General features: G+C 41.9%; 2 protein-coding genes and 1 pseudogene across 5 annotated transcripts in view; 2 read left to right on the top strand and 1 right to left on the bottom strand.

Annotated features, from left to right (window-relative positions):
- Nucleotides 1–24,519, top strand: part of TRMO (tRNA methyltransferase O) — a 226,826-nt gene that overhangs the window by 72,730 nt on the left and 129,577 nt on the right. The window contains exon 10 of one of the 4 annotated variants that reach the window (XM_019949129.3): nucleotides 13,495–15,979. The exons of the other annotated variants lie outside the window; for them this stretch is intronic. The gene's annotated coding sequence lies outside the window, so the exon portion shown is untranslated. Of the gene's footprint in view, nucleotides 1–13,494; nucleotides 15,980–24,519 lie in introns of those variants that run through there. 4 annotated transcript variants of the gene reach the window in all.
- Nucleotides 1–24,519, top strand: part of LOC141278992 (nucleophosmin pseudogene) — a 206,643-nt pseudogene that overhangs the window by 52,547 nt on the left and 129,577 nt on the right.
- Nucleotides 17,377–17,658, bottom strand: LOC101326985 (molybdopterin synthase sulfur carrier subunit-like). The gene has a single exon (XM_033858330.2). It carries the CDS (start codon nucleotides 17,656–17,658, stop codon nucleotides 17,377–17,379), a length of 282 nt encoding a protein of 93 aa, XP_033714221.1.

The raw sequence follows: 24,519 nt of genomic DNA, 5'->3' as shown, positions 1-24,519 counted from the left end.
TTTATTTTATTTATTTAATTTTTGGCTGCGTTGGGTCTTCGTTGCTGCGCGCGGGCTTTCTGTAGTTGGGGCGAGCAAGGGCTACTCTTTGTTGTGGTGCGTGGACTTCTCATTGTGGTGGCTTCTGTTGTAGCGGAGCATGGGCTCTAGGCGCGCAGGCTTTAGTGGTTGTGGCTCACAGGCTCAGTAGTTGTGGCGCACGGGCTTAGTTGCTCCACGGCTTGTGGGATCTTCCTGGACCAGGGATTGAACCCATGTCCCCTGCATTGGCAGACGGATTCTTAACCACTACACCACCAGGGAAGTCCCAGATGTTGATTTTTCATATGTCTTTTCTCCATCTGTTGAGGTAACTACATTCTTTAATCTGTTAATGTTAATCTGATTTTTAATCAAGCAAGAAATTGGAAAAATATTTGCAATAATAATGTAGACAACTGATTAATATTCTTAATATAAAATTGGCCATCTTAATAAGAAAAACATAAAACCAAAATGGAAGAATGAATAAAAAGCCCATTTCTAGAAGAAATACAAATGTCTAATAAACATGAAAATCTGATTATTCCTGAGTAATCAAATAAATGCAAGTTAAAATAAGGAAATGCTATTTGTTGCCTACAAAATTGCATTATTTATGAAGGTTAACATTCAGTGTTGCTCACAGCATGTAAAACAGGTGTTCTCAAACACTGTCACAGAATATAAATCATTATAATCGCTACAGAAAGAAATTTAGCACAAAGGTGTAAATGGGGACTTAAATGCAAACATAGCAATGTTTCTTAAAATAGTTTTTAAAAAGTGAAAATAAGATGTTCAATAAAACAGAAGTGAACAAAAAAATCTGATTTTTAAAAATGTTAAACAACCTTGCATTTGAGGGATAAGGCTTAACTGGAACATAATGTATTATCATTTTTATATATTTCTGAATTTGATTTGCTAATATTTTGATTGAAAGTTTTACATCTAGCTTATATATAAGGTTGGTCTGAGTTATCCTTTCTTTTAATGTTATTTTCAAGTTTTCATATCCATTATGGTATACTTACTAAAAAAATGGGGAATAGGTCCTTATTTTCTATAGAATAATTTTTTTCTTAAATGTTTGATAGAATTTGCTATTCAAATCTTCTGGATTTGTTTTCTTTATAAAAATATTTTCAATACTTAATTCAGTATATTTGATCATAGGACTACTTGGTTTTATGTTTCTTCTTAAGTCAGTTTTTAAAAAATCAATAGATTTTATTTTTTGGAGCCATTTTAGTTTCACAGCAAATGGAATGGAAAATACAGAGAGTTCCTACCTATTCCCTGCAACGCCCCCCAACCTCCCCCACCATCTACATCCCTAGCCAGAGGTATATTTGGTACAACTGATGAACCAGTATTGACATATCAACCAAGTCCATAGTATACATGAGGGATCACAATTTGTGTTTACATTCTACGGGTTTTGACAAATGTATAAGGACAAGTATTCATCCTTATAGTACAGAATAGTTTCACTACCCTAAAAATCCCCTGTGCTCTACCTGTTCATACCTCCTTCCCACAAACCCCTGGCAACTATCTTTTTACTAGCACTATCTTTTTACTGACTCCATGGTTTTGCCTTTTCCAGAAATGTCATATAGTTGGAATCAAACAGTATGGAGTCTTTTCAGATTAGTTTCCTTCACTTAGTAATATAAATTTAAAGTTCCTCCATGTCTTTTCATGGCCTTATGGCTCATTTCTTTTTAGCACTGAATAATATTTCATTGTGCAGAGGTACCACAGTTATTTATCCATTCATCTAGTAAAGGACTTGGTTGCTTCCAAGTTTTGGCAACTATGAATAATGTTGCTGTATATATTTGTATACAGGTCTTAATGTGGACATAAGTTTTCAACTCATTTAGGTAAATACGAAGGACCATGATTGCTGGATTGTGTGTTAGGAATAAGTTTAGTTTTCTAAGAAACTACGAAACTATCTTCCAAAGTGGCTCTACCATTTCACATTCCCACTAGCACTGGGAGTTGCTGTTGTTCTACAGCCTTGCAAGTATTTGGTATTGTCAGTGTTTTGGATTTTCAGTGTTCTAATAGGTGTGTAGTGGTATCTCATGTTTTAATTTGCAATTCCCTAATGATATATGATGTCACTTGCCATCTGTGTATCTTTTCTTGGTGAGGTGTCTGTTCAGATCTTTGCCCATTAAAAAAATTGGGTTGTTTTCTTATTGTTGAGTTTTTGTTTTGTTTTGTTTTGTTTTGCGGTACGCGGGCCTCTCACTGTTGTGGCCTCTCCCGTTTCGGAACACAGGCTCCAGACGCGCAGGCTCAGCGGCCATGGCTCACGGGCCCAGCCGCTCCGCGGCATGTGGGATCTTCCCGGATCGGGGCACGAACCCGTGTCCCCTGCATCGGCAGGCGGACTCTCAGCCACTGCGCCACCAGGGAAGCCCCTGCCTTTGATGTTTTATCTAAAAAGTCATTGTTAAACCCACGGTCATCTAGATTTTCTCCTGTGTTATTTTCTAGGAGTTTTATAGTTTGGCATTTCATATTTTGGTCTATGATCCATTTTGAGACAAGTTTTGTGAAGGGTGTAAGGTCTGTGTCTAGATTGTTTTTTTTCTCTCTCTCTCTCTCTCTTTTGCATGTGGATGTCCAGTTGTTTCAGCATCATTTGTTGAAAAAAGTATTCTTTCTCCGTTGAATTGCATTTGCTCCTTTGTTAAAGATCATTTGACTCTTTGTATGGGTCTGTTTCTGGGCTTTGTATTCTATTCCATTGATCTATTTTTTATTGTTTTTGTTTTTGCTTTGTTTTGTTTGCCAGTACCACATTGTCTTGATTACTGTAGCTTTATAGTCAGTCTTGAAGTTGAATAGTGTCAGTTCTCTGACTTTGTTCTCTTTCAATATTGTGTCGGCAATTCTGGGTCTTTTGTCTCTCCATATAAACTTTAGAATCAGTTTTTCAATATCCACAAAAGAAATTGCTTGGATTTTGATGGGGATTGTGTTGAATCTATAGATCAAGTTGGCAAGAACTGATATCTTAACAATCTTAAGTCTTCTTAACCATGAACATAGACAATTGCTCCATTTGTTTAGTTCTTCTTTGATTTTTTTGGTCAGAGTTTCATAATTTTTCTTATTTAGATCTTGTACATATTTTGCTAGATTTATACCTAAGTATTTTTTCCCCTTCCTTCCTCCCTTCCTTCCTCCCTCCCTCCCTTCTTCCTTTCTTTCTGGTGCTAATATAAATAGTACTGTATTTTAATTTCAAATTCCAATTGTTCATTGCTGGTGTGTAAGAAATGAATTGATTTTTGTATATTAACCTTGTATCCTGCAACCTTGCTATATATAATTGGTATTGGTTCCAGGAGTTTTTTGTGGTTGTTGATTCTTTGAGATTTTCTACATAGGCAATCCTGTCATCTGTGAGCTAAGATAGTTTTGTTTCCTCCTTCCCAATCTGTATACCTTTATTTACTTTTCTTGTCATATTGCATTAACTGGGACTTCCTGTTATTGATTTCTAGTTTAATTCTGTTGTGGCTTGAGAGCATACATTGTATGATTTCTATTTTTTAAAATTTGTTAAGATGTGTTTTATGGCCCAGAATGTGGTTTATCTTAGTAATTGTTCCATATGAGCTTGAGAAGAATATGTATTCTGCTATTGTTGGGTAAAATATTTTATAAAAACTTAGTTATCTTTATATCCTGTGCTCATATTTTCAAGACTCTTTTATTTCTTGATACATAATTATTCTGATAATTCTAATAGCTTAAGTCTGCAGTTTTTGTGGTTCTGATATGTCATCTTGTGTGTGTGTTACATTTCTGACTGTGAGCTATTAGTTGTTTTTTTTTTAACATCTTTATTGGGGTATAATTGCTTTACAATGGTGTGTTAGTTTCTGCTTTATAACAAAGTGAATCAGTTATACATATACATATATTCCCATATCTCTTCCCTCTTGCTTCTCCCTCTCTCCCACCCTCCCTATCCCACCCCTCCAGGCGGTCACAAAGCACCAAGCTGATATCCCTGTGCTATGCGGCTGCTTCCCACTAGCTATCTACCTTACGTTTGTTAGTGTATATATGTCCATGCCTCTCTCTTGCTTTATCACAGCTCACCCTTCCCCCTCCCCATATCCTTAAGTCCGTTCTCCAGTAGGTCTGTGTCTTTATTCCTGTCTTACCCCTAGGCTCTTCATGACCTTTTTTTCCCCTTAAATTCCATATATATGTGTTAGCATACAGTATTTGTCTTTCTCTTTCTGACTTACTTCACTCTTTATGACAGACTCTAGGTCTATCCACCTCATTACAAATAGCTCAATTTCGTTTCTTTTTATGGCTGAGTAATATTCCATTGTATATATGTGCCACATCTTCTTTATCCATTCATCCGATGATGGGGTCTTAGGTTGTTTCCATCTCCGGGCTATTGTAAATAGAGCTGCAATGAACATTTTGGTACATGACTCTTTTTGAATTATGGTTTTCTCAGGGTATATACCCAGTAGTGGGATTGCTGGGTCTAGCTATTAGTTTTTATAAGAACTTTATCTTTGGAAATTCCTTGGGTGCTATATCATTTCCCTCTTTCTTTTAACAGGTGGAACTACTCTCCCAAGTTTCTTCATTCACTTCCTATGTGAAAGTCAACTGGGTCTTATGTAAAGTTATTAGTTCACAACATTTTTAACTTTCAAAACTCTGTATATGTTACTTTATTACCTTTCACACTACTTTTGCCAATGAAGTTTGAGGCCAGTTTCAGTTTTGTTCTTCTGTGTTAACTTTTTTCTGTTGGTGGAGATTTTTCCCTTTTTATTGCTTATGATTCTGCTTTCCAGAATACATTTAAATGGAGTCTTTTTCATTGATTTTGCACAGGAAGTGCTAAAGCCTTTCAATTCTCACTAGGTCATTTTTCATGTCTAGAAAATTCTCTTTTATAGCTTTTATTATAGCTTGTTTCATTTATTCTAATCTCTTAAGGAACACCAATTACATGTTTATTGGTTTATGCTTGTTTTTCCTCTATGTCTATCATTTTGTCTTTCACTATTTAGTCTTTTTTTTCTTTTCTATTGCATTCTGAGAAAGAAGTTTCAATTTTCTTCAGCATTAAAAAGCAATTTTTTATTGGACTCTGATAATCCATCATTCACCTGTTGTTGGAAATTGTCAGTGTCCTCCCTTTATCACCTTGGCACTTACCTCTGCACATTGGAGGCTGCTTACTATAACTACCTACGATTCTCCTCTTAGTCCATATGTGCTGCAAAATGGACATTTTAGGAAGTTAATGCTCCCAGAAGCCACATCAAACAATGACAGATGGGGAGTTGGTGGGTAAATGCCCAAGCTTCCTCATTCACCAGGTGGGATAGCTCTGAGGTGTGATCTACATTGTTTCCCAGTGTTTCGCAATGGGATTGAGCTCCACTCATCCATGGTGGAAACCTGCTTAATAACTCACACTTTAGAGGCTTTCTTTCCTTCCCTGACCCATTTCCTTACTCCTCTACTGGTGCTTCCTGGAATCACTTCTAAAATAAACTACTTGCATTCACAACCTTGCCTCAGGGTCTGCTTCTGGGGAAACCCAGTCTAAAACAGACATTTAAGTTGTTTCCAAATTTTGTCATTATAAACAATGTGTTGATGAATATATTTGTACATGAGTCTTTGTCTGCATCTTTCACTATTTTTTCTAGAATAGATTCCCAGAAGTAGAATTACTAGGTCATAGATATATTTTTATTTTTTTTTTAGGGTACAAATATTTCAAATATGTAATAGATATTGCCAAATTTCAGGTAGGTTTTAGATAGGAAATGGATAGAAACCAGTTCATAGCTGAATCCTCTGAGACCAGGCACTGATAACTGCTTCATTTTTCCTGCTTGTCCATATCCTTATACTCTTAAAGGATGTGGGCAAGGTAGTCCTTTTTTGGAGTGAGAAGAGTGAATGCTGTCTGTGTTTGATTTTGTTCAGGTAGCCTCACATACCAATCTTATCCTTATTTTGAATTTATAAACACTTAGGTTCTATGCCATCCTGCCACAGACACTATCGCTGCCACAGACACTAGCCACAGCCCTACTCATGTGCACACTATTTATTTTATTTATGTAATTCATCCAAGATCCTTTCAGGGATATTCAATTTTATAAGCACTCTTCCTCCCAGAATCAGATATGAACAGACCAGTTTGAGCCTGGATTTTGGGTTCAAGTTTTGTAATCTTGAATTCATCTCCTCTCCTCTCTTAGCCTCAGAGTTGATAAAAATGAAGCTTAGACATAAAAAAGAATGAAATAATGCCATTTGCAGCAACATGGAAGGACCTAGAGATTATCATACTAAGTGAAGTAGGTTAGACAGAGAAAGACAAATATGGTATCACTTATATGTGCAACCTAAAAAAAAATGATACAAGTGAACTTATTTACAAAACAGAAATGGACTCACAGACATAGAAAACAATCTTATGGTTACCAAGGCGGGATGTGGGGAGGAATAAATTAGGAGTTTGGGATTAACAGTTATACACTACTACTACTACTAATGGATAAACAGCAATGACCTACTGTATAGCACAGGGGACTATATTTAATATCTTGCAATAACCTATAATGGAAAAGAATCTGAAAAATATATATATGTATGTGTATATATATATATATATTTAAATCACTGTGTTGTATACCTGAAACTAACATGACATTGTAAATGAACTATACTTCAATTTAAAAAATGAGGCTTAGAGAGACAACGGTGGTTTGCCAAAATCGAACAAGAGGTTAATATACAGCTGGGTTCAGAGTCTAGTCCCTTTGAAACCCTAGGACTAAAAACAAATCAAACAAAAACCCTCCTGGGTGGCCATGATGAATCTTCCCCAGTCCCTGTCCTTGCCCACTTTTTCTAGCTCAAGTAGATGTTTAATCTGGTACAAAGTCCCAGCGCCATCCTTTAAGATCAGGGCTCTTCCCATCTCACCGGGCTCCTCCTCCACCACATCTCCTTACTCGCCCTTTTTTTTCCAAACAACTCTCTGGCTTTTCTCTTACCTTGTCCTGACCTGCCCTCACCTCTCTCTCCCAGCCATTGACTAGGTGGCTCCTCATGCGCCACCTCTTCAGGGAAGCTGTCCCTTTCCTGTACCAGGTGATTGATTTGTTTGTTTTCTGGACTAGACTAGAAGTTTCTTGGTGCCAGGAATGGGTCTGGGTTTGCCACTGTGTTCACCAGCACTTACTGCAGGGCCTGGCCAAAAGCAGCTCCTGGGTAAATGTGTGCTAAATACACAGATAGTTGGATGAATGAAGAGGAATGGAGGGCACTTGCTGATCACCTTGAATGAGGATTTGTTTGCAAATCAACAGTCAAATTATTTAAAAACCCATCCCCACAGAGAGCTAGGGAAATGAAACAAGAATGACAGGCAAAATGGCTTCTAAGGATACCAGAGCCTCAGGGTCTTATTTTCACACCAGCCTTGGTTTATTTTGTTTATTCAGAATTTTCTTATTTCCATGTAAATCACATTCCCTGATATCATATGGCTTTGACACTATGTCTTCCTGTCTTTTGGTTAAAAAAATAAATACTATGGTTAGTGAGCTCCTGGATTTAACATGCTGCTATTATTAACAGCTACTATTTACTAGAGCTTTCTGTGTCAGGTAGTGTGTGGAGTGCCTGACATCTGATATCTAATTAAATCCTCACTGGTCAGTGCTATTTCCCTCATTTTGCAGGTGAGGAAGTAAGTCCAGAGAGGTTAACTATTCGTGGTCACCCAAGAAATGAGCAATGAAGCTGGGATTTGAACCCACGGCAGACCTTTTTGTTCTCCAATTCTTGTCTCCCCAATTTACAAAGTGGTTCCACGTTCATCATCTCAATGGCTCCTTGAAGCCGCTCATGAATGAAGGAAACAGGGTTCCCTAATCCCCTGTGGAAGGTGAGGGAGTTAATGACATACTTAGGACTTCAACCTAGTCCAGCAGACCCTGTGCTCAGCTTTTGCCAGGGGTGTGACTGTGGACAATATGTTTTCCCTCTCCAAGTCACAGGGTCCTCATCTGTAAAATGGGAATGAGGGTTTTTTCCTTCCCCTGACACCAGATATGTGGTGTGTTTTCCAACACCCCTTGTCCAGCTCTCTGACACCAGCTAGGTGTCCTGCAATTCAGTTCAATTCTAACATCGATACCTGGAGCTACTGTCAGACTTCACAGATTAAAGTCTCAGTCCCACAAGACTGCCCTCACTTTACAAGTAGTGGGTCCCCAGGTTATGTGCCAGGCTTGGCTACACAGTCAGGATTTCCCACAACCCCTCTCCTCCGGTTCAATAATTTGCGAGAACAATTCACAGAACTTCAGAGAATGCTATACTTACTATTGCAGTTTATTATGAAGGATATAAATGAACAGCCAGATGAGGAGGTACATAGCATGAGATCCCAGAGTCCCGAGTAGAGGAGATTCTGTTCCCATGGAGTGGGAGTGCACCACGACCCAAGCACCTTGATGTGTTCCTCAACCCAGAAGCTCTCTGAACTCATCTTTTAGGGTTTTTTTTAATATAATGGAGGCTTCATTACATATGATTGATTGTATACAATCATACAGATCATTGGCCAGTGGTGACTGAACTCAATCTCCATCCTATCTCCCCACCCCCGTCCTCCCCCATTCCCTCCCAGGTCAGGGGTGGGAAGGTAGGGCTGAAAGTTTCAACCCTCTAATCAAGTCTTGATCTTTTGGGTAAGCAGCCCTCATCCTGAAGCTATTGGGAGGTCTCATGAGTGACCTCATTAGCATACACTGGGTATGGTTGAAAGAAAGTTATAGGGAGTAACAAGACTCTCCTGTCACCTCTATCACTCAGGAAATTCCAAAGGTTTGAGGAGCTCTGTGCCAGGGACTAGAGGCAAAGACCAAATATATATTTGTGATTATACTTCAGGGAATAATCATGGAACCTACCTGCAGGGTTGCTGGCGGAATGGAATGAGATAATGGAGATAAAGCAGAGAGCACACACAGTTTGTCTGCAGGAAGCCCAAACCTTTCAGGCAAAGGGAGAGCAGACTGAAGCTGAGGCTGGAATGGGTGGAACTGAGGTGGAGCCAGAGTGGGTGGGAGTAGGGCAGCCAGGATGGATGGCTGAACCTCCACAGGCTTCTTGGTGATCTCAGGCTGAGATCCATACCGTTAGCCGAGAGAGGTTAGAGCTGAGAGAATGACTAAATCCAAGCTGCTTGGATCCCAGCCTCTCAAAGGCTCCTGCCTCTTCCTCCTGCTTTCCCAGTCCCACCTACACACGTGCGCGCGTGTACACAGCCCCACATACACATGTACACACATTCCTGGGACTCATACACTCTGTCCCAGGAACCAGCCCATTACTTCTCCCAACAGTTAGCACCAGTAGCCTCCTAAGCAGCTCTCAGGGTCACTCACCCATTCATTCACTCATTCCTTCCTTCCTTCAGTCATTCACCAAGCATTTCCCAAGGTATTGGTGCCCTGTGCTGGCCTCACTGAACTGAACAAATCATGCTTCCCTTCCCAGTAAAGGAGCTCCCCCATCAATCTAGCCAGCTCTCAGATGCTTTTTCAGGGGCATACCCTGTCTCTAGATATCCTTCCACCTTGCTGCCCTCATGAAATTCTATCATTGGCCTCCTGTTTCTTATCCCTAAAATATTTTAAAATTACTATTCAAATGATGTTGAATAATATTATTAATATGATACTCATCACCTATTGCCTGAAGTTTCAGCTTTCATTTCTCTGAGAATACCACTATACTTATAGAGTTGGTTTTGCTGGAAGACAGTGTAACAAAGTGGTTAAGGGCTTGGACTTTGGGGCTGGCATAGACCATCTGGGTCTGGGTCATGCCTGTATGTCTCATCAACTGTGAGACCTGAAGCGTGGTACTTAACCTCTACAAACCTCCATTTTCTTATCTGGAAAAGGGGGATTATAATACCTAATCCAAAGAGTCGTAAGAAGTAAGTGGGAAAATGTTTATAAAGTGCTTAGCATTTAATGTATGTTGATAATTATAGCGGTAGTCAGATTGTGTACACATCTCCATGACCTACTTTCTCTGCTTTACTTCATTTCATAAACCTTTTCTATCTTGTTACTCATTGTTCATACTTATTATTTTGAGTGGCTACAGAATGTCTCATCAAGCTTCATTATAATTAACTTAGTCATTTTCTTTTTTTTTATTAATTAATTTATTTTTTCTGTGTTGGGTCTTTGTTTCTGTGCAAGGGCTTTCTCTAGTTGTGGCAAGCGGGGGCCACTCTTCATCGCGGTGCGCGGGCCTCTCACTCTCGCGGCCTCTCTTGTTGCGGAGCACAGGCTCCAGACGCGCAGGCTCAGTGGCCATGGCTCACGGGCCTAGTTCCTCCGCGGCATGTGGGATCCTCCCAGACCAGGGCTCGAACCCGTGTCCCCTGCATTAGCAGGCAGACTCTCAACCACTGCGCCACCAGGGAAGCCCAGTCATTTTCTTATTGCTGGATATTTAGGTTATTTTCAGTTTTTTCCTAGTATAAATAATGCTGTGGTTAATATTTTGGAACATAAAATCTTTTTTAAAAATAGTAAAACGAATTTAGTTCAACATATTTTCGTCTCAACCCTGAGTAAAATTTTGTGAGAAATACCCTGGATACAAAGATGGCTCAGCCCTGGTCCCTTCCTTTAGGGAGCTCATGATCTTGAGTGGAGAGAAGCCTTGGGCATACCTCCTGTCAGGGAGTGCTGGCAGGGAGTGCTGAGTGCTTTCAGAGAGAGGAATAGAATGCAAATGCGTGAAGTGAAAGGGATCCATTACTGTGCAGGAAGTATTTGTGGACCTGGAAGCTCCATGAAAGTTCAACTCATCCATTCAGATGTGCATCCAACAGGCTAAGCACCTCTGCTTGCGGGTTTGCATCCTGCCCTCACACACTGTTGGACTGTAGAACCAGGACGCTAATCCTAGGTAGAAAGGCCCCAGAGAGATTGTCAGCTATTCTCAGAAGCAGGAGAACTGGAGGCAGCCTGCCAGGAGGTGGAGGAAGGCTTCTGAGGTCGGGGCTTTGGCCTAAGCTCTGAAGGAAGGAAGATGGAGTCTTGGAGGAGTTACAGCTAGCAGAAGCCTCAGATGGGAGCCCTCTGGAATGGAGCATGCCGGGAGTGATGACAACTTGCTTCACTGCTGGGTAGCAATTGTTATGTTAGAGTTCAAGTCCTGGTAGAGAAGGAGGAACTTCTATATTAGGACATTTTGCCTCCAGGGAACCTAAAGCAGCTACTAAGGGTGAGTGTCTGCAGTCACTTTCGCTCATCACACCATGACAAAACTGGATAGTAAGTGACTGCAGCTCTCCCCGAGTGCCAGGAATACATAAAAAACCCCACATAACATAAATTTACCACCTTAACTTAAGTGTACAGTTCAGTAGTGTTAAGTACAAGGTATTCACATTATCGTGCAGAACTCTTTTTCATCTTGCAGCACTGAAACTCTGAACCCATTAAACAACAACTCATCATTCCCCTCTTGTCCCAGACCCTGGCAACCACCATTCTGCTTTCTGTTTCTATGAAGTTGACTTCTCTAGGCATCTCATATAAGTGGAATCACACAATATTTGTCTTTTTGTGACTGGTTTATTTTGGTTAGCATAATGTCCTCGAGGTTCATCCGTGGTGTAGCCTGTGTCCGAATTTCCTTCCTTTTTTACCAGGCAACTTTGAGGCAAGTTATGCACATTACTTTATGCATGTTAAATCATGTAATCCTCACAACGACCTTGTGAGGGAGGTACTAGTCTCACCTTCGCTGTATTGAAGATGAGGATGTCCGAGGACAGTGAGATTCAGTTAACTGTCTCAAGGACTCCCAGCTGGTGGTGGAGCCAGGACTTAAACCCAGGCAGCCTGGCTCTGGGATCCATGCTCTTAACTACTCCTCCACGTTTCCTCTCTCACTGTCACGAGGAGCACAGAGGTGATCAGAGATCGGTGCATCTAAACAAACAAGATGCCTATGTCATCAATTTCCAATGTTAAAGGGAAAAGAGCCTTAGGTTAGAATCAGAAGCCTGGGGTGTGCATCTGGTTCCTGCTCTTGATGTTCTGTGACTATGAGTGAGTTCTTCCCCGTCCCCGTACGGTGTCATTTTCCTCATCAGTAAAATGAGACGGTTGGGCAAGATCATTTGTAAGGTGTCCCATGGGCAATTGAATCTGGGAAATCTGCTAAGGTTAAATATGTTTCCCTTTAAAAGAAACAAGCGTGGTTTTGGCAATGGTAAATACATAATTATTGCAGTTTTCTTTGAGAAAATCTTCCGGAGTGTGGAGCGGGGGAGAAGAGAAGAGGAATTAATTAAGGCAATTTTAGAGGAGCAGGAAGACAAAGACCACACCCTTTTTCATTCTGTGAAAGAGCATCTTGAGCATCTTGGGTGCACGGGCAATTCATCTCTGAATCTTCAATAGTCTTGCAGCTTCCTCCGTGTAGCTGGTACCCAGGAAATATTTGAATGTGCCTGAGCGACTGTGGCCAGCTAATCTGAATGCGTCCCTAATTTACACACCTTTGTGTCTAGGTGGGGCCGTTGTAACGGACCCCTGTCAGAGTATTCACAGGACGGTGGAACTGCGGGGAGGGTAACTCCAGAGTATTGAGGAACTTCTATGAGCTGGGTGCAGTGCTACACGTTTACTTTTTAAATAACAGCTTTATTGAGATATAATTCACACACCATACCATTCACCCACTTAAGGCACACTTCAGTGTTTTTTCGTATATTCGCAGAGGTGTGCAAGCATCATTGCAGTCAACATTAGAGCATTTTTATCACTTTCCTTAAACCCCCGTGCCTATTAGTAGTCTCTCCCCATTCCTCCTCAGCTCCATCCTCTTCTTCCACATCCCCGCGCCTAAGCTTAGGCAACCACTAGTCTAACTAATAGATTTTTCTATTCTGGACATTTCATATAAATGAAATCATACAATATATGGCCCTTTGTGGACGGCTTCTTTCACTCAGCATACTGGAATGTTTTCAAGATGCATCCATGCTGTAGCATGAGTCAGCACTTAATTTCTTTTTATTGCTGAACAATATCCTATTGTACGGATATACCACGTTTTATTGATCCATTCATCAGTTGATGGACATTTGGATTCTTTCTACTTTTGGCTCATATGAATAATGCTGCTATGAACGTTCATGTACAGGTTTTTGTGTGGACACGGCTTCATTTCTCTGGGGTATATACCTAGGAGTGAAATCATTGGATCACATGGTAACTCTAGGTTACCGTTTTTGAGAAAGTGCCAGACTATTTCCAAAGTGGCTGTACCATCTTACATTCACATCAGCAGTATAGGAGGGTTCTAATTTTTCCACATTCTTGCCAACAGGTGTGGAGTGGATTGAAAGGGAGCCCCCCAAAGATATGTCCATGTCCTAATCCCTGGAACTTGTGAATGTGACCTTATTTGGAAAAAGAGTCTTTGCAGATTTAATTAGCTCCAAGATTTTGAGATTTGCCCTAAATCCAATGACAAATGCCCTTATGAAAGACACACAGAGGAGAGACACAAAGAGAAGAGGAGAAGCCCATGTGAAGAAGGAGGCAGAGACTGGAGTGAGTAGCCACAAGCCAAGGAACACCAACAGCCAGCAGAAGAGGCAACAAATGGATTCAGATTTCCCTAAAGCCTCTGGAGGGAGAATGACCTTGCCAACACCTTGATTTTGGACTTCTAACTTCCAGAATTGTAACCATCTTCTTACAGGCCTCCTATCTCCAGCTTCTGCCCCCTCCAGCCCGCCCCCGACACCAGCAGCCAGAGGAACTTTCCTAAAGCACAGCTCTGATTATGATACGTCCCACCTCAAAAACATGCAATGACAACTTACTGCCCACATGACAAAGTTTAAACTGTAAGCCTGGCATTCAAGCCATCCCTGATCTGGCTCCTTTATCTCTCTCCAAGCTCATTTTCTTCTTCCACCCTTCACACATCTTTTGCTCCAACCAAACAGAACTACTCACACTTCGCTCTTCCACAGATGTACACCTTGTCTTCGCTCTTTTTTTTTTTTTTTTTTGGCCGTGCTGTGCGGCTTGTGGGATCTCAGTTCTCCAACCAGGGATCGAACCCATGCCCCCTGCAGTGGAAACATGGAGTCCTAACCACTGGACCACCAGGGAATTCCCTGCCTTTGCTCTTATTATCCCTTCTGCCTGGATTGCCCTTCTCACAGCATCTTTGTGGACTGAAGTCTTTCTGCTCTTCATGACTTGGCTCAGATGTCATCCCTCCATAAAGTCATCTCTTTTCTCCCAATTGGAAGTGATCTTTATTGCATTGTGTGTCTATCCTTGATTTCCTCACCTGCAGGGCCAGGGCTGCAGCAGTACACATCTCTGGGGATGGGGGCATTCACTTCATAGTCTATGAGATTGGTTTTCCTTAGAGTTGTACAGTAAAAACCACCTGTGCAGCCTTACATGGTCACTCTGGTTAGGTTTATGTTATCCACGGGAGTCTAGAGGGATGGTCTTATGAGCTTTTCAAGCACTTTTGCAAAATTTATTAGCTCCCAAACATGAAAAGAAAACTGCAAATCTGAAATTAAGTATAAGTTCTAAAGAAAAATTACTTACTTTACAGTAAAACATTTTTACACTAAAATGTAAAATGTTTACACTAAAAATTGTTTTTACAGTACAAAATTTTAAAATTTAACTGGTGGGATACAGCTTCCAAAGAAAAAGTAATTAAAGTTGGTGATGATGATTGATGATAGGTAACATTTATTGAGTGCTTACAGGTACTAGACACTATTCTAAATACTTTACACATTTTAAACTAATTTACCCCTTACAGCATTTTTATGAAGTTGTGCTATTATCACCATTTCAAAGATATGGAAACTTAGGTATAGCCTATGAATGTCTTAAAATGGCCCTGCTTGCCTGCATCATCCTCTAAGTTCTAGAGCACAGGGGCCATGAATGCCTCAGTGCTGTGTTCAGCTCAGGCCGTGGCATAGAATAAGTGCTCAGGGGCTGTAAAATGAAGGTACGAATGAATCATTGAGTTGAAGGTCTTCCACAGCATCTTAGATGTGTGATGTACATCTTTATGGGATACATTGCCTTACCTTATAGTTGTTTTTTTTTGTTCTTATCTGTATTACTAGGCTCCATGGAGACCTGGAGCATCATTCTGGATACGGGTCTATCGGTTGTCCTGCAGAAACGGGCATCTGCTGTTTTTAACATAGATATTCTATGCAAATAATGAGCAAAAGAGAACAGGGGTGACTCCATTACTATTGGGCAAGATAGATTAAATTACAATTATACATGTGAAATAATTATCCCAGTCAAACTAACATATCCATCACCTCCCATAGTTACCATTTTGTGTGGGTGGTGAGAACACTTGGCATTTACTTTCTTAGCAAAATTCAAGTATATAATATGTTATTATTAACTACAGACACCCTACTGTACATTAGGTTTCCAGAACTTATTCATCTTATAACTGAAAGTTTGTACCCTTTGATGGATATCTCTCCACCATTCTACTCTCTGTTGCTATGAGTTCTACTTGTTTTTGTTTGTTTGTTTTTCAGATTCCACATGTAAGTAAGATCATGCGATGTTTGTCTTCCCGTGTCTGGCTTATTTTACTCAGCATAATGTTCTTCAGGTTTATCCATGTTATTGCAAGTGGCAGGATTTTCTTTCTTTTTTTTCAAGGCTGAATAATATGCCATAGTATGTATGTACCACATTTCTTTACCAATTTATCTGTTGATGGACTCAGGTTGTTTCCATACCTTGGCTATTGTGAATAATGCTTCAATGAACACCAGAGTGCAAATATCTCTATGAGGTAGTGATTCTATTCGCTTCAGATATGTATCCAGAAGTGGGATTGCTGGGTCATATGATAGTTCTATTTTTATTTATTTATTTTTTAAATTTTTTGAGGAACCTTCACACTGTTCTCCATAGTAGCTGCGCCAATTTGCATTCCCACCAACAGGGCACAAGAGTTCGGTTTCCTCCACATCCTCTCCAACACTTGTTATCTCTTGACTTTTAGATAATAGCCATCCTACAGGTGTGGTTTTGATTTGCATTTCCCTGATGGTTAGTGATGTTGAGCATCTTTCCATGTACCTATTGGCCATCGGTATGTATTTTTTGGAGAAATGTCTATTGAGGTCCTTTGCTCATTTTAAAAATCAGATTATTTGCTCTTTTGCTGTTGAGTTGTATGAATTCTTTTTTTTTAACTTTTAAAATCATGTTTATTTAGCTTATTTTAAAAATATATAAATTCTAAAAATATATCATACCAAGAGTATCCAATAAGGACTTTTTATACCTTCCAGTTCTGCCTACATTCTCAAAACACATCCCTGACAATAATGATATCACTGAGCATAGGGGTAGGGGGTTGGGGGCAGCCTCTGAGACAGTCACTGAGGAGGGGCCACACCTCAGTGTAAGTCAGGTTACAGTTAGAACTTAGTCATAGAATAATATGTCTAACACAGGCATCTTTCCTTACATTTAAATTATTCTTCCCTTTTTTCCCTAAAGCCTTTCTTTCCTCTATAAGCCCTCATCCTAAGCACTCATTTATTTTGCTTTTTTTTCTCTCTTTTGTTCCACTGGTGTAACATAAAAGATTATGTTCAGTAAACTATCTTCTGGAGAAGAAAAATCAAAACATGATCAAAGATAAGAAATTACCAAGTTTAAATTTTAGGACTCTAAAAACCTAAGTGGTTTAATCATCAGTTGCCCAAAAGCATTCATTGTTTCTTTTCCAAGATGATGATGATTCTTCATACATTTCCTTTTTCCATATGGGTACCTTGGGTTTTAAAGTATCAATGGCATAGCTCACAGCTTCGAGGGATGCAGCCCTATGGGCTGAGGACACAGCATAATGATTGCTTCTGACACTGGAACTAAGCCAAGTCGATGGAACACTGCTATGTGTTTGGCCATTTCCGCCTAATGTCACTACAAATTTTTCTGACTTCATTTTCTGCCATTGGTAGATATGCTTCATATTCTAAGCTAATGACTTTTTTCCCCTTCGAAGTTATTCCTTGTAGTTCCTACAAATAGGGATATTGCACCACAGAGTGGAGAAATCACCCGCTGTGAGACTTCATCTACTGAAAGTTTCTCAGATGTGAATTTTATTATACCTTTAGATTTCACTTCAACTTCATTTATATCTTTCTCAGGTGGCTCCAAAGCACTATCCTCCACTAACCGGGGGCGGGGGGGTGGGGGGGATAATGGCAATTTCGTCTCCTGATTGAAGCAGGAGGAGCTGATCTCCAAGCTTGACATATTCTTGAGGAACAGCAAATATCACCTGATTTCTGACATCAGTCAATCCAGAATGTTGCGTTTCTATCTCATTCCACAGCTGCAATGCTTTTATTTCTTGTGGCACAGAAATGGTCTCCGAACGAATTCCTGTTATTTTAGCACTTTTTGCAAAATACAACACTTCCACCTGGCACTGTGGCACCATCCCGCCAGGGAACCCTAGCCTGGTATCCCCGAATTCTTTATATATTTGGGGTATTAACTCTTTATCAGATATATGGTTTGCAAATATTTTCTCCCATTCCATAGGCTGCCTTTTCATTTTGTTGATTGTTTCCTTTGCTGTGCAGAAACTTATTAGTCTGATGTAGTCTCATTTGTTATTTTTGTTTTTGTTGCCTGTGCTTTTGGAGATAAAATAGATTTTAAGCAAAAAGTTTACAAGAGACAAAGAAGGACAATATATGTTGATAGAAATTTAATCCGTCAATAAGTGTTAAATTAGGTAACAACTATAAACATATATACACCTGAAAATAGAGTCCCAAAATATATGAAGCAAAAATGGATAGACTTGAGGGGAGAAAGAGACAATTCTACAGTATAGTTGGAGACTAGTTGTATTTGGAATATCATTCTTCTCCAACTAGTTCAGGCAATTCAAGTTTGAAGAAAGAGAGTTAATTGCAGAGCAATGAGTCACCATGGCTTTCAGAGACAGGATGAGTGGGGAATAAAGGCAAATTCAGAATAAGTGGATGGATGTTGCAGCACACCTCTGAAGTTGAGAGCATGACGGTTCAACTGGTGTACAATCACGAGTTTGAAAACAAATTGCTATATTCACATCACTGGTAGCGGCCACGGGGAATAGCACCTCATCCGTAGCAGCTTGGGGACTGACTGGAATTTCTTTGGCTGGTAGCTGCTCTCATTTTGGAAGGGCCTCTGGTCCCCGTGTGAGATTCCTCAGCCCCTTTCTGAATACCTACTATGTGCCGGGCACTGGTAGGGTACCAGGGATATGAAATGAATCAGATAAGGAATGAAGTACTGACACGTGCCACAGCATGGATGAATTTCAAAAAACATTATGCTAAGTGAAAGAAGCCAGACACAAAAGACCACATATCATCTGATTCCCTTTACGTGAAAGGTCCAGGAAAAGCAAATCCATAGAAACAGAAGGCAGATTAGTGGTTGCCTGGGGCTGGGGATGGGAATGGGGAGTGATGGGCACGAGGGAAATTAGGGGGATGATGGAAATGTTCTCAAACTGGACTATGGTGGAGGTTGTGCAGCTCTGTAAATTTATGTTATAAATCATTGAATTGTACACTTAAAATAGTGAATTTAATGGTGTATAAATTATACTTCAATTAAGTTTAAAATAAATCATGAGGTCCCTGTCTCTTCTTCTGCAATGTGGACCTTCCTCAGGAAGAGGAACTTGCAGGACACACGTTGGACACATTGGGGTGGAGCCAGCATGTATGGGACACAGTGCTAGGCACTTGCGAGGAGGAGGGGGAAGGGCAGGGAGATGTGTGCTTGACCCATTTTCACTTTGGGAAACACGTGCTGCACACGCTGTACATTTTATTCCTCCCCCAAAAGCAAAAGATTCATGCCTAGCCCAGGAGAGGACCACCAGGACCCTGCCAGTGTCTGCAGTGATTGGTCTGTGCTATCCTGGTGGTGTTTTTGTTTTTTTGGCGGTACGCGGGCCTCTCACTGTTGTGGCCTCTCCTGCTACGGAGCACAGGTCCCGGACACGCAGGCTCAGCGGCCATGGCTCACGGGCCCAGCCGCTCCAAGGCATGCGGGATCCTCCCGGACCGGGGCACGAACCCGCGCCCCCTGCATCGGCAGGCGGACCCCCAACCACTGCGCAGCCAGGGAAGCCCCCTGGTGTTTTTTGATAGTCAGCCACTGGTGGGAATTTCAGCCCACCCCAGCCAGTCTCAGAACATGGAGGCCTAGAAGGGGAAAGGGCTGTGACCCTGGTTCAGACAGCAACTGGGTGGATTTAAACCCAGGTCTCCAGCACCCCATGCTCCTGCTTCTTCCCAACAGGTCTCTCTGGGCTCCTGCATAGCAGGCTCTTTAGGACAAGGCCGGGAGGACCTGGGCTGACTCAGAGGCATGGTGTTTCTCTTCTGAGATGGTGGAAATCTGGGCTTGAGGTCAAGCTCTGACACTGGGGGAAAGAAATCATGTTCTTTCTCTTGGGGATCAAGGGTCTGTGTTTGCACAATGGGGATGTGAGATGAGGTGAGCTCTCCTGAGCACTGATCTCTTCTGAATAAAGGCCTTACTCTAGGGAGCTTGGTAGTTCCAACCTGCCTAGGAGCCTGGAACATCCCAACCTCTGGGCCAGCCCTTGAAGGTGAGTCACAGGGAAGAAGATAATTCCATTATGGAAGGGGGCCACCCACTGGGGCTTTATTATCCAACATAATAGTAAAGTAATTGCCTCCATTTATCCAGAGCCTAGTATGAACCAGACACTGCGGTAGGTGCTTCCCTGGCTTTATCCCACTTAATCCTCAAAGTAGCAGGCAAAAGGTAAGTGGTATTATTTGTATTTTACAAAAGAGGAAACTGAGGCTTAGAGAGGTGAGGCAACCTAGTATGCATTCCCTACCCACATCTGCCTCTCGAAATCTTACTCATGGCTCTAGCGAGACCCAGCCCTGGTGCCGTAGCTCTCCTTGGAGCCACCTCAATGCCTCTGCTGTATCTGTCTCCCATGGCACTTAGGCTGTGGACTGTGGTTGTCTGAACTTGTGTCAGTTGCCGCATGAAGCTGGGAGCTCCTGGAGGGCAGGAAGCTGGCCCAACTGGCCTCTGCCTCCCCAGAGTCTGGCCAGGCCTTCTGGGAATGTGGGTTGGATTGCCTCCCAATATGCAAATTGGGTCAAGACTCACAGATAACAATAGGAAGGAAGATGACAAGGTCAGGCATGGTGAAAGGAAGTTGTAATCCTCATATCCACCCTATGAAGTAGGAATAATGATTCGCATTAAAAAACAATGAGGAAATCACCCTGGAGAGCCTGAGTTAGTTTACTGAGGTCACACTGCCAGCAAGTGGAGGAACTAGATTCAAGCCCTGGCCTGTCTGATTCCAAAGCCCATGTTTTGGGACTCCCCTGGTGGTCCAGTGGGCAAGACTCCACGCTCCCAATGCAGGGGGGTCAGGTTCAATCCCTGGTCGGGGAACTAGATCCCACATGCATGCTGCAACTGAGTCCACATGCTGCAACTAAAGATCCCGCATGCTGCAAGGAAGATCCCGTGTGCCGCAACTAAGACCTGGCGCAGCCAAAATGAAGGAGGGAAGGAAGGAAGGAAGGAAGGGAGGAAGGAAAAAATTGTGGCTTCAAAGCCCATGTTCTTTTCATTGTTCTAGGGAAGTTGCTGGATTTTCTATCTTTCAGGATAGCAGTTTGTCATGATTAATTTCTTTTATTGGAATTCAAGCTCCCTGAGGGCAGCAACTGGGGTGGATTCACCTTCGTCTCTATAGAGTTGGGCACATACAAATAACAAAGAATTGTGGAAGTGATTAAATTGAGTGCACTAAAATTTTCAGAAGCAGCTGTGGTGAAGGAGAAGCCAGTAAGTAGTGGTACTTCAATTAACCACCTTTTTGAGGGTGACCAGCTGTCTCCCAGGGCTCACTGCTGCTTTGCCCTGTGCCACTGCCTCACGCCTGCAGGTTGAGGAGGTGAGAGCCAAGGGGGAAGTTGGCTGTCTTCTCACTAATGCCTTTGACTCACTGACTTATTCAGCAAATGTTTACTGACTATCTCTACACATTAGTAATATCTTCAGCTGAGACAGTCGAGGCCGTAGGAGTCTCTTTTTGGTGCCATGTGGAAGGACCTTTGAGTCACACCTTTATGTGCTGTGGGCAAATTGCCAGTCGATGAGGTGGGCTAGAAAGAGGCTCAGCATAGCTGGGCTCAAGTCCTAATTTTGCTGCTCCCTTGGACAAGTCACATTCACTCTCAGTGTCCACACTAATCTATGTTATTGCATTTACCACATTATTACATTGTAATTATATATGGTTTCTGCAGTCTCTTTCCATACCACGAATTCCCTGAGGGGAGGACAGTGGCTATGTCATCTTTGTTTTCCCACTCACTGTCTTGTGTATCATACCTGGTACATCATAAACTCTTAGTAGTAGTAATAATAGTATAGTACTGATGATGGTAAAATTTCTCCATTTATGGAGAGCTAACCGTGTGCCAAGCACTGTTTTATGTGCTTTTGTGTTGTAACTCATTTAATTCTTGTAACAAGTCTGTTAATTAAACAGTGTTATTATCTCTGCAGATGAGAAATCTGAGGCACAGAGAGGTTAAGTAACTCGCCCAAAGTCACACAGTAAGTGGCAGAGGCAGGGTTTATGTTCAGTTCCTCTGTCCACAGTTCATGGTATAAACCACTTGTACAACATGGTCTGTTTGAAGAAAGGAACAAGTTGTGAAATGAGGCCCTCCAAGGTCTCTTTAGCTCTGATTTCCTGTGAGTCTCAAAAATGCCTCTCAGCAGACTGCAGAAAGGGACATCTGCTCTGGCATGGCCGTGTAGACCAGGGAAACAGGTCCACACTGGTAAACAGTGGGGTCTGCTGAGAGTAGGAGTTTGAAAGCTGACTGTGGCACTTATGGCTGTGACCTTGAGAAAGTTATTTAACCTCCTTGAACTTCAGTTTCCTCACAGGGCAAAGGACAGTAATAGCTACATTGTAGCACTGTTGGAAGAATAAAATAAAAATACAAAAAACCAAAAAGAGAATATCTTATGGAAAGTGCTTAACACAGAGGAAGCTCTCTACAGAAAACTGTGGAGTTTGGAATGTAATTGTTACAGAGTTGGAGATGCTTTATTTTTTTTTAATTTTTTAAAAATTTATTTATTGGGGCTTCCCTGGTGGTGCAGTGGTTGAGAGTCTGTCTGCCAATGCAGGGGACAGGGGTTCGAGCCCTGGTCTGGGAAGATCCCACATGCCACGGAGCAACTGGGCCCGTGAGCCACAACTACTGAGCCTGCGCGTCTGGAGCTTGTGCTCCGCAACAAGAGAGGCCGCAACAGTGAGAGGCCTGCGCACCGCGATGAAGAGTGGCCCCCGCTCGCCGCAAGTAGAGAAAGCCCATGCACAGAAACGAAGACCCAACACAGCCAAAAATAAATAAATAAATAAAATTAAAAAAAAAAATTTATTTATTTATGGCTGTGTTGGATCTTCGTTGCTGCACATGGGTCCTTTCTAGTTGCAGCAAGGGGGGGCTACTCTTCATTGCAGTGCGCGGGCCTCTCATTGCAGTGGTCTCTCTTGTTGCAGAGCATGGGCTGTAGGCTCACAGGCTTCAGTAGTTGTGGCACGTGGGCTCAGTAGTTGTGGCTCAGGGGCTGTAGAGCGCAGGCTCAGCAGTTGTGGCACACAGGCTTAGTTGCTCCATGGCATGTGGGATCTTCCCGGACCAGGGCTTGAACCCGTGTCCCCTGCATTGGCATGCGGATTCTTAACCACTGCCCCACCAGGGAAGTCCCTGGAGATGCTTTAGAACAGAGTTTGGTGGGGGATTCAGGTGGGTCAACTTCTCAAAGATTAGTATGAGAGATCATAAAAAATTAAGTGAATCTGAGGGTGGTCTGCTTTCTGGATGTATGGACTTTGGATGGAAATCTAGGAGGTTGCCTTTGTGTGGTGAGTGTGTGTGTGTCTACGTAGGGAGACTTGGGGTCAGTTGCTGGGGATGGGGTGGGAACATATGTTGGACCAAGCAGAGACCAGGGAGTGAGGAAACATATTCAAATTCCAGCTCTGCCACTACCTTCCTGTGTGATGGAACAGGTTTGGCAAGTCACCAATCATCTTTGGGTTTCCAGTTCCCCAGTTCCAAGTTTAGGGGGTTGAATCTGAAGAGCTCCAAAATCTCAGTGAATACTACCAGTTTAGAAATTCCCAAGCCAAATTCCTCGATGAGTGAAAATTCCTCTAGTATCCATTTCTACTGAAAGAGCAACAGGTTTTTCTTCCCGCTGGCATTGCTGTGTATTTGAATCGGATACAGGTGAGAGGCGTTTTGTTCTGGCATTTAGACCCCTCCTCTCTCAAGTTGGTGAAGAGCTCCAAGAGACCCAACTCTCCCAGCCAGGTTGACTCAGGCCTCTGGATAAAAATATCCAATCAGTCAACCAGCGTTTACTTTATTTAAAAAAAAAAAAATATCATGAGAATTCCCTGGTGGTCCAGTGGTTAGGAGTCTGCGCTTTCACTGCTGAGGGCTCGGGTTTGATCCCTGGTGGGGGAACTAAGATCCTGCAAGCCTCGAGGCGTGGCCAAAAATCACATAATTAGAGAGTAAGTACAGGATTATGGGAGAAAACACGGATAAGCAAAATGAACTAAATTAGAATCTCCCATCATCCCATGACATGATCATTAGTAACATTTTGGCATATATATATTTCCTGATGCTTTTTTCTGTGTAAAATTTATTTTAAAAATTACATCCTTACAGTGCATACCTAGCATTTTGCAACCTGCTTTTCCCCACCTACCATTATATTGTGAACGATTTTCCCCTATATTACATATACTCCTATATATATATATTTTTTTAAGAAGATGTTGGGGGTAGGAGTTTATTAATTAATTAATTTATTTTTGGCTGTGTTGGGTCTTCGTTTCTGTGTGAGGGCTTTCTCTAGTTGTGGCAAGCGGGGGCCACTCTTCATCGCGGCGCGCGGGCCTCTCACTATGGTGGCCTCTCTTGTTGCGGAGCACAGGCTCCAGACGCGCAGGCTCAGTAGTTGTGGCTCACGGACCTAGTTGCTCCGTGGCATGTGGGATCCTCCCAGACCAGGGCTCGAACCCGTGTCCCCTGCATTAGCAGGCAGATTCTCAACCACTGTGGCACCAGGGAAGCCCCTCCTATATTTTTAATGGCTCAAAAGTATTCCATTGTATGGAGGTAATATTTATCTAACCAATCCCTTACTGGACCTTTTGGTTGTTTCCATCTTTCACTCTGATGAATAT

Source organism: Tursiops truncatus, chromosome 6 (assembly GCF_011762595.2).
Source record: "Tursiops truncatus isolate mTurTru1 chromosome 6, mTurTru1.mat.Y, whole genome shotgun sequence".
Taxonomy (NCBI): Eukaryota; Metazoa; Chordata; class Mammalia; order Artiodactyla; family Delphinidae; genus Tursiops; species Tursiops truncatus.
This window is presented reverse-complemented; position numbering and strand designations above follow the sequence as displayed.